The 11,431-nt window shown below is 31.4% G+C and overlaps 1 protein-coding gene across 2 annotated transcripts; it reads right to left on the reverse strand.

Moving 5' to 3' along the window:
• Window positions 1-4,569: 4,569 nt before the first annotated feature.
• LOC100500331 (uncharacterized) lies at window positions 4,570-6,072 on the reverse strand. 2 transcript variants are annotated; one of them, XM_006588334.4, is made up of 4 exons: window positions 5,983-6,072; window positions 5,804-5,908; window positions 5,310-5,539; window positions 4,570-4,784 (listed from the first exon to the last, which is right to left on the reverse strand). In XM_006588334.4, exons 2-4 carry the CDS (start codon window positions 5,889-5,891, stop codon window positions 4,758-4,760), a joined length of 345 nt encoding a protein of 114 aa, XP_006588397.1. In that variant the 5' UTR covers window positions 5,892-5,908; window positions 5,983-6,072; the 3' UTR covers window positions 4,570-4,757.
• Between the last annotated feature and the right edge of the window lie 5,359 nt (window positions 6,073-11,431).

The raw sequence follows: 11,431 nt of genomic DNA on the forward strand, positions 1-11,431 counted from the left end.
TGAAATCGTAGCTATCCATGATCAGTTTCTTTTTAAAATTATTTATTATTATATTTTTGTGTGCGACATAAACTACATCCATTAGTAAACTTTCATAAAATAAACGATAATAGAAGTCTCAAATTCAAATTAGAAACATACAACAACATATTTAAACAGAGACATGAAAATCAATCGTTATGATGTCCGTGAGGATGTGCCGCATGGTCATTCCCATCTCCGTGCTTGTCTATCAGGATTTCTTCTGCCCCAATGTGCCCCCGCTTCAACTTGGTCAGGCCTCAGCAGAAAATTGGTGACGTAAATCAACACCTAATAAGTCATCCATATTAGGTATTACTTCGGGTACATTCCATTGAGTACCTAATGGGGCATTAAGTGTGGGAATTGGAGCATCATGTTGCTGTGAAGGGGTCATAGTAGACCATGAAAAATTGGGATATGTTTTCGCAACACCACCTACTGAATGTTCGCTTGTAGAAGTATCACTTTGATGACCTTCGAATGGATACTGATACATCTGTGTCGAAAACTGAGAAAATGTTGGTGGTGTGTAATACATTCCATGGCCACACTCTACCATCTGAGGGTACAAATATGATTCCGCTTCAACAGTCTCCCTTCGTCTGGTCATGCCTTAAGTTTCAACACTTTACGGGAGAATATGAAACTCTTAGTGCTGCAAATTGATGTTCTATTGGTGGACCATGTGACACAAGTTTAGTGATTCTCTCTTGCTCTTCAGATAAAATGGTTATTTTCTCCACATACTGCACTAGATCATCCACTGTCCATATATTCCTCCCTTATGACGACACCATGTACTGCAACTTCAGCCTACAATTATTAGGTGTTCAAATTAATGGACTAAAATTTCATAAATAATTTAAACTTAAATATTCAAAAAACAAAAAAAAAATCAATGTAGTTGTGTTTGCATCTTTAGGGTTAACAAACATCTTTTTTCGCCTATACCAGACCATATAGTCGAAGTTAAAGCTCAATAGGCCTTCTTGTCGAGGATAACCGTCGACCCTAAAATTTGTTCGATTATTCCATTGATTGATCATTGGGCCTAATAGTTGGCCCCAATTTTCATCATGTTTGCCTTTCAATGTTATGTCATGAATATTCAAGGGTTGCAAAAGACACCCTGGAAGTGATTGTTGCATTCCAAATTGTCTCAAAACTCTATCTGGTTGGTGCCACTCAATAACTTGGAAACAAATTAGTGGCACCACCGCACACCACACTACACTTCCAATTAAACAAATTGGAGGCAACATTGACATAACATTTGTCGTGTAAGGTTCCCACACAAACTGCATATAATTCCAATGTTGTTTATTTTCAGTTAAATATGACATATTATTTATTATTTAACCAATACATTAACATGTTCATACCTCATGTCGTTTCATAATATCAAATTTGCGACGAAAAACTATCAAATCATCATTGCCGATATGTTGATTTCCACGTCGTAGCCACCTAAAAAAAATTATAAATTAATATACGTTACATTATTAATTATTTTGAAATGAAATCTAATTTTTTTAAACGATCAACCTATGTCCAAGTGGTTTATTTTCTATTAGGGAAGAAGTCTTTTTTGGAGCCAAACTTGTACATCGTTCTCATGTCCACATTTGCATTAAGATGCACATACCTCCAATTGATTTAATTTTATAATCGGTGGCGCCGCACATCTCTCTATATAAATAAGCCAGTACGGCAGGTCCCCATGCATACGTGTTGCACTCTCTAAAGTCCCGTAAAAACTACAGGTACCTTACCGAAACTTTGCTACTGCCTTTGTCAACAAATAAGACACCTCCAATGAATCTTATGATCCATGCACAGGTAAACCTACCTTTCTACTTGTTGTAAATTACAGCCATGGTTATTTAATTTGGGAAAATGGTGAGCCAACCAACTTAATTTAATCATACTACCTTGAAGTTCATCTTCTTGTGGTCTGACTCCTAAAAATTCTTCACATAAATCAACCTAATTGGTTTGTTGGACTAATTAATGGTGACTCATCCACAAGTAGACCTAATAAAACAGAGACATCTCGAAGAGTAATAGTGCACTCTCCGCATCTCATGTGAAAAGTATGTGTTTCATGCCTCCGTCTTTCTATCAAGACACTAATTAATACCGCATTTATTTTTAAATATCTCATCTTCATAATCCAGTAAAAATCAGATTGTCGAAGTAGAGGAATAATTTCTTCTAATATTTCTTCTTGACCTTGATACGTGGGGACAACTCGTCAAATGTGTAATTTTCTATATTCTTCCCCATTCCAAATATGTTGTGAAACATGTTTATCTTGCATCCATAACATGTCACCATCAACTAGACCAAATTTAATTTGCATATTTGATGAAGATGATGAACAAGATGTCATTTATACTGCAAAATTAAATATAATACAATTGACAAAATATTTTATAAAATATTTATACATAATATAATAAAATTAAGTACACTTATAAAAATTAAATTAAATATATCTAAAAATTATTAATTACACCATAAATATATTATATAAAATAAAATAAAAAAACATGCAAACAAGCAAACAAAATAAATTATCTAACAAAAATAACAACAACTTGTACAAAAAAATACATCAAAATTATATTTATAAAAAATTCATACAACAGAATAAATAAATAAATTTAGTCACGAAACAATTATGCACAATTCTTTCCTCAATATCTAACACTCTCTATATATATAGATTATCAAGAGTGACCACAGTTCATTATTTCATGTAGATATGCAAACAATTGCATGAAAGCCTTTTCATCATTTCATCACTACCATTTTCAATATTTAGAGTGCACTTCTCATTAGTTATTTGACCATAGCTAATATCAAGAGTATTCACAACTTTCATACATAATAATAATGCAAAATAAATATATGTCTATAATAAAAAAAAATTAAATAACAACAACAAAACAATACCTGCACCTGAAGTGGCCACCACCTGAAGGATTTCGCTCCCACCTTTAGCGAAACACCACCTTTAGCGAGGAAGGGAAGGCAAGAAAATTTTTGGGCAGAAAATTTTTGGAACATGCAATTGTGAGCACCAACAACACAGGTTAAATAGCGGGGATGCATGTTTCGCCATTACTGTTGGCAAAACCAGCATGACCCGTTTTGCCATTGTTGCTGGCAACACCCTACTGCTCCTGCCCCTCTGCGCACCTAACCTACAGCCTCTGCGCATCCCATGCATGTTTTGCCAACATATATGACGAGTTACGTTAAGAAGAAACCCCAAACCCCTCCGGAATTTCTTTCAAAAGAGACCTACTTTGGAAATTAGTTTGTAAAACTAATCCCCTGGTATCAATTTGCCTCATCAATCACCAGTCTTAATTTATTATTTTGTTTTCATCTTTAAATTTTAAAATATGCATATAACATTTCTAACTTCAATCCAAACATGCGCAGGTTATTTTATAATTATGATGAATAAAAAAAGCAGTAATTTTTTTTTGAGAAATTAAAAATAAAAATCAAGATAAAGAAAGACAAAATTATATTATATCCTTAATTTTACTTATCTAAAACATTTCTACTCGTTGTATTGTAACATTTGCTAGTATTAAAAAAAAAATCTCCGATGTACACCTGGTATAATGGTATATATCCAGTTGCTGCATCTTGATAACAGGTGAACTAATAATCGGTTGCGCATATTTTGAATAACTTGAAAATCAATTGTTCGAAACTAATAATCAATTGATTGTTTTTTGTTGCATTCTAAAACAAGACTCAAACACCCTTACATCAATCTGACTTATTTTTATCCACCCATCAACCCTATTTCTTTCCTCACTGCAAATAAAGGAATCTAGCAAAAAAACTATAGTGTATCATAAGAAATTTTAATACACTTTATTTGATTGCATATAAGCTAAATTTATATTAAACATACCAACCCCTTTTAATCCAAGGATCTTGCCAAGGACATTGGTTAAGTAAATTAATATATATATATATATATATATATATATATATATATTGTAAAAAACATACGAGTAAAAAAATAGCAACATAACTTTACACAACCCAATAAAAATCTATCTACTTTTACATTAGAACACTGATTAGCATTACAAAGAACTTAGTTTTCCTTAAAATTTACTCAGCTCAAGGGCTGTTCAAATAAATTTCCCAATAAGTACCTATAGAGGGAAAAAAATAAAAACTAAAACAAATCTAATTTCTCTCGTATAAGATAAAATCAACTTATGCAACTCAAAAAAAGAGCTCCCTCATTTAGCTTATTCAAAAATTAAGTTAATTATAACTTATGAGAGAAGTTGGACACATTTTACCTTCTCATTCTTTACCAACAAGTATATATCAAGTTTATCTACACAAACCCCAACTCAGATTTGTTGAGATCCAACGTGATACTAACAAGTATCTTAAGCTAAAAATATTGGGCGTAATTTTAATGGCATAATTCATTAATTTTTGTCACTTAACATAATAACTATATTCAAAAAGTAAAACAAGGAATAAGCGTGTATGAGATTTTACCAGAATGAAATTCCATAACTTTAAAGATACTAAAATATAAAACCAAATTCATCCAACTTGTTTGGTCATTGATATAAAAACAGACTAAATTACTCCTTAGAACAAAACTTTGACAAACTCAATGCTCTAGTGTTAATTGAGAATATGTTCTGGACTAAAAAAAGCTGAATAGACTACACCAATTAATCGAAGAGACTGAAACCCATATCCTGCATCACAAAACAAATTAACCAATAAACAATCAGAAAAACTTCAGATTAACCAAATACATACAAGCTTGAAATTTGCACCAACTGAAAGCTAGTTATTACACAAAGCTACTTCGTACTGAAAGGCAATATGCAAATTGCATTGACCATTTTATGCTTTGATCAAAACCATTTCAATCACAGAATATGCAAGTCAATTAGAATAGATTAACCAACCACAAGTTTAAAACCATTTATAGTGTGTTTGGATCAGCATTTGTAAAATTGGTTTTTTAGTGAATTGATTTATATTTGGATGTTTTTACATTGAAATCAAGTTTGATGTAAAACTTAAATGTAAATTTTTGAACTTAAAGCAAACGCTATATTTTATCCTCTCTAGTCAAACCAAAAATTGGAAGCAAAATCAATTTTTCCTAACAATAACCAAACATATAAAACTTCTACTACAATAACATTAGACTGGAAGTAAAATCAATTCTGATTCTGTCCATTGTGAGGCAGGGGTGGAAAAGAAACACTTACATCATCAGATTCCTCTTTCTCCTCCACCTTTTCCTCTTTCTTTACCTCAGCAGCCGGAGCAGCACCACCGCCACCTCCACCAGGAGCAGCGGCGACGGCAACGGCACCACCGCCACCAGAAGGCACCGAGGCCAGCTTTTCCTTACCGGCAGCAATTAGCTCAACTATATCCTTACCCTTAACTTCAGACAAGAACGATTCAATCCTATCTTCATCTGCCTCTATTCCAACTGCAAATTAAAAACAAAAACAAAACTCAATCCTATCTTCAAGAACCTCTCCCCAAAATAACTAAATCAAATACAAAAACTAAATAAAACGAACCGTTTTCACCAATTTGCGTACTAATGACAAAAAAAAACAAATGGGGCAAGCAAATTTCAACCTAAACCTAAACCTAATTAATTAGCATGAGTCATTTGTTCGATTGAACCGATTAAAAAAAATTAAGAATTAAAAAAGGGATTTGGATGGAAGAGAAGAATTAAATATACCGGAGCCGAGGATTTCCTTGATGTCATCGGCGGAGGGGGTGTTGTTGCCACCGAGGACGGCGAGCAGATACGCAGCGACCACCTTCATCTTTCTGAAATTACACACTGTAATAAGTAACGTTTGTAAAAATAGATAAGAATACACAAAGAGAGAAGAAGAAGAAGAAGAAGAAGAGAACCTGAGAGACAGGGAAAGGGTGAAGATGCGAACGAGGAGAGATAAACGACGACTTCGAAGGGTTATGTTATTGTAGTGTTGTTTTTGAGGTAGTGCGTGTGCTACTGCTAGGGTTTTGTTTTTGCTGAAAGAAACTAACCGGTTCTTGGGCTTTGTTACCCGCACCTGTGGGACATGCTAGTTGCACCCAGCAACATTGCTGGTGCACCCAGCAATTAGGTGAATGGGCAAAATTGCCCTTGTATTAAAAAAATAATTCCTTCTTTCGAAAGTTACCGGAAGAAGTTCTTCCGGATAACTTCTCCGGAAGAACCTTCTTCCGGAAAGTTTTCGAAAGAAGGTTCTTTCGGTAGAACAAATTGTTCATCCGGAAGAACCTTCTTCCGGAAGAATAAATTGTTCTACCGGAAGAACCTTCTTCTGGAAACTTTTCGGAAGAACAACAATTTGTTCTTCCAGAAGAACCTTCTTCCGGAAAGCTTCCAGAAGAAGGTTCTTCCGGAAAGCTTTCGGAAAAAGGTTCTTCCGGTAGAACATAAATTGTTTTTCCGGAAGAAGGTTCTTCCGAAAAGTTTCCGGAAGATTTCCGGAAGAACCTTCTTCCGGAAGAAGAAATTATTTTTTTTAACGCAAGGGCAATTTTGCCCATTCACCTAATTGCTGGGTGCACTAGCAATGTTGTTGGGTGCACCTAGCATGTCCCCGCACCTGTGGGCTTTTTTCCAATTTTATAATATTCCCATACTGCCCTTCTCTCATTATAATTTTCTCTCTCCTAAACCTATTTCTCTTGAATCTCTTCACACCCCATGTACCTTCCTCGAGGCTTCCTTCATCATGTTCCCTCGTCATTGCATTTTTTTCTAATTTTTATTACTTTTTTTTATTGTGTATTTTGTAGAGGTTTATAGGTATTTTATCTGAAATAACAATTCCAAAAGTGTGGCAGCAATCTTACAAATACAGTAATCTGGAAAAGTTTTTGATTTTTGTTGGATTAATTATGTTTGAATATGGGTTGCATAATTTCAAAATAGTTGTTCCAGAAAAGTTGTCCGATTTCTGGATTACTCTATCCGGAATACTATAAGCAACCTTCTAGAACAAGTATTCCTAAAACATGTTTGTAAAATAATTACATTCTGGAATATTTTTTCAGAGTACATTTACTAATATTGCATAGTTGATTTTTCAGAAAATATGAATTATCGAATAAGTTTTCTGGAATATACTTATTTTGGGGTGGTGTTTCATTGTGTCAATGCATTTCAAATATGTTCATTTTGTTCATCATCACCAACAAAACTTTTCCTAGCACCACTCTTCATCTTCTGCCACCATCGAGTTAAAGGTTCATCCGTGTTGTCACACCATTGTTGTTGTTATCGTTGAGTCCCCCAACATGCACAATCATCAATTTAGCCTCTTCAAACGTAGAAGTTGTGGTCACAACCTCTTCAAACAATTTCGTTTTGATTTTGTGGTCTATGGGTTGGACTTTGTGGTTGCAACATCATTCTTCGTTGTGGCATACATTGTGGTGACGTGCATGGCAAAAAGCAGCAATGGCGATTTGTGTAGTGATGGAGGGCAACCTATAATGGTCGCTAGTGGTGTTGTTTGCGCATGGTGGTTATGTTGGGTGGAGGTGGGGTGCGATAGTGTTGATGACTATGGTTGTGCAGGGAAGGAAGGGGGTGTTGACTGAAGGGTAAATTTGTTCTTTAATTATTATTGGGGTGTGAGAAGCAAAAAGAGGGTCAGGAAGTAAAAGCCACACCCGTGTTGTGAGGCCCATGTTGCACCGAGTATGGGCCGTAGTACATGATTTGGATGGGCCTTCCTTAGATAAAAACTCCTATGGCATTTCTTTTCACACAGTCACACACTACAGTACTACACCTTTTGTTGAAAAAACAAAAAATGATACCCCTTTATTTATTCATACTCCCCTTTTTGGATTGTTCAAGCTTCCCTTTTTATAATATTTCAAAAGGCAGTATGAATTTAGTTTATGTAAGTTTATATTTTTTTTAATTTTGATTTTTGTAAAAAAAAAATTACATCAATTGTAATTTTTATAAGTTTATATTTTTTCAATTTTAATATTTTAAAGATTTTTTTAGTCTATGTAAATTCACGCTTTGAGAATTAAATTGGAAAACACAAATACCAACAAAAAAAATGTGAGAAATAATATAATATAGTCATACCTTTTTAAAAGATATTGTTATTTTCTTTCTCTCACACCAAACAGCACAAATTAATTTGATACTCTCCTATTTCTTTCCCACCGGACCGGGGATGGTGATATTAGAGATATTTTTTCTGGTACTTATATGATAATACTAAGAAAAAAAGGGTTTGTTTATCATTATCTGAATTAAATGAATGCTAATCTAACAATATTCTGAAGGATTATGTTATGATTATAGTTGAATTGATAGCTCATAGTAAAGTTTGATAGCTCGGATTTTGCACTAAGGTCGCTGTCCATGGTGGATTGTAGTATTAAAAATAAGTAAATTAAAGTCTTCATTTTTTAAGGGAATATAATTTTCTTCCTTTGTCTTTTGTATTAACGTTTAACATAAAACCAGGTGTAATGTCTGTTCCATGAGAAAATAAGTTCATTTATATTGGCATCCATAGTTGGACCTGGCCGACAGATTTTAAAAAATAAAATATCGCTATATATAGTTGTACGTATTTTCAAATATAGTTAATGACATAGGTTCCAAAACTTTATAAAACTACTAATTTTTTCTACGGTTTTATATTAATTAAAAAAATGTTCAGTAAAAAAATAATTAAAGAAATCTGAATGCATGTATTACTCAAGTTTCTAATAAAAGTCTCCATTTTAGGAGATATTTTTTAGAAGATATTTTTAATTAGGAGATTTTAAATCACCTTTTTTTCGATACTTAAAACACCTATTATTAGTATTATATATTGCTGTAGGTAATGTATTTCTTTGTTAATTATTATTTATAATTTATGTAGTGTATTTTGTTTTCCCCTTCTTTTAGTGGCTATATATGCAACAACTTTTCCATATAACGTTAAAACGTGTTTGTAGGATCGGAGCTAAGCTGCCTTAAAAATAATGGGCTTAGTTCTATATTTAATTTAACATTTTAATTCATATGAGATTTTGATCCTTTAATTTTCATTATTCGTAATTAGATTTTCATAATTTTGTAGTTATTATAATCAAACCCCTTACATCAATAAAAATATAATAGGAATGAGAAGTAACATTATTTATATCTATAATTATTATAAAAAAAAACCTCATTTAGTGTTCTCTTTTTCTAGATATTTTTATCCTCAACTATTATAAATCTTTATAACATTTTATTTTAACTTTCAACAATATTTACATATTTTAAAACAAGTTATATGACCCAATTAAATGTATAGGTAACTTTCAAGTCTCGATGTCTTTTTTGCACTAATAATTATAAAGGAAAGTATGTACGAAATATTTAAATAAAAATGAAATATATAATATGTTGAAACCAATTTTATATTTTTATTAATTTTATTTAAACCTCCTGATTTATTTTGATGGTTACTTTCCTTTTAAAACGACGTGCTGTACTTGTGCTTATCCGAATCTTCAGAAGCTCATAAAACTATTCCAATAGTGTGGATAAATTTTAATGTACAATGTCAAAGCACAAGTTTGCTCTGAAACTAACATCATCGAGGAAACACAAGGATTAAATATAAGGCTTAATGGGAAAAAACAATCTTTTTATTTTTCTCATTGATCGTCTCTCTATTTTTTAATTTATTATCGGACTCTTTATATTTTTTCAAAATTTACTATCTGAGTTTTTAAAGGAAAATTAAATGTTAATTGTTAACTTATTTTACGCGTCTCACTGTTCTTATTACTCAGTTTAGATATTGTGTTGCTGATTTTGAAAATTAGAAATTTTTTTAATATAAAGATTAAGAATTTTGAGTGGATGAAGTTTACATTTTAGGGTTGGGGTGATTATTTTTGAGATAATTGTTAGTGATCTAATTACTGATGAGAATAAATTAGAAATAACGTAAATAATTAATCATTTTAGTTATCAATAATGATATTTTTTGAATATACAAATACTTCTTAAATAACCAATTATATGCGAATACAAGATAATCAATTTTTTAAGTTAACAATTAATGTTTAATTTTTATTTTAACAACTTAGATAGTGAATTTTGAAAAATAAAAAATTCCGATAATATATTAAAAAATAAAAATATCAATTTAGTGAAATAAAAAAAAAAAAATAGGAGGAAATTTTTTACCATTAAACCTAAATATAATGCTTATTCCACATAACCAACAACTCATATAGTGACACTTTTTTTTTTTAGTGTGGTATAGTGACTTTAAAACAAAAGCAAAGAACATTGACAATTACGTATACTTTTTTTTTTCCTTTTTGTCCTTGACTTCTATTAAATTAAAATGACTGACTATTTAATCCGGTCATTTAATTATTATGACAATCATTTTCTTGCATCGGTATCAATATATTAATTAAAAACTATACTGCTATTACTCAGATGCGAAACCTACTCTTTTTTTTTCTAATGAGGAAACATGAGATGATGAATTATCTTTGATCGAAAAGAAGAGGATGCGCATAAAGAAAACAGTGCATTGAACTTGAAAAGTGAAAACTCAAAAATCAAGAATTCACATGGCAAGTGGCAATTTATGTTATGTTATTTCCCTCATGAGGAAGAAGGTGCAAGCAATAATAAACCTCGAAACGCAGCACAAATTTGACTGTAAAGTAAACCCACGGCATGATCGTGCCACATGAAACATGCTTTAATTTATACAGTGTGTGTGTAAGTTATATTTTAAGTTTTTATAAAATAAACTATGTTTATAGAATTTCACGTAATTAAAAAAAATTACCAACATTTACCTGCTTGTTAGGAGTGTGAGGGTGTGTTTGGTTTGCATTTTTATTTTTTGTTTTCATTTTCATTTTTTGAAAATTATTTTCATTTTTAAAAGATTAAAATTCTGAAAACATGTTTGGTTTAATTTTTTGTTTTTTGTTTTCATGAAATAAAAATACTGAAAATTTATGATATATTGATTTTTTGTCTTTTTGTATTTTTAGATTTGCTTAAAATTATATTCATTGTCACCATAATTTCATTTTATCCGAAATGAAGTTTCTGTTCTCAACTGAAAACGAAAATTTATTGTTTTCATTTTCTGGTTGTTTCCTGTTTTCATTTTCAATGTTTTGAGAAATCCAACCAAACACATTTTCATCACTGTTCTCTATTTTGAAAACAGAAAACAACCAAACCAAACACCCCTAAACTATTCATTTTCTAAGTAGTTATATCAATTAGTCAAATAATTAAATTTATTTATTAATAGTTATATATAATAATTAAATAGTTAAATTAATTTAATAT

This window comes from Glycine max, chromosome 10 (genome assembly GCF_000004515.6).
Source record: "Glycine max cultivar Williams 82 chromosome 10, Glycine_max_v4.0, whole genome shotgun sequence".
Classification (NCBI taxonomy): Eukaryota; Viridiplantae; Streptophyta; class Magnoliopsida; order Fabales; family Fabaceae; genus Glycine; species Glycine max.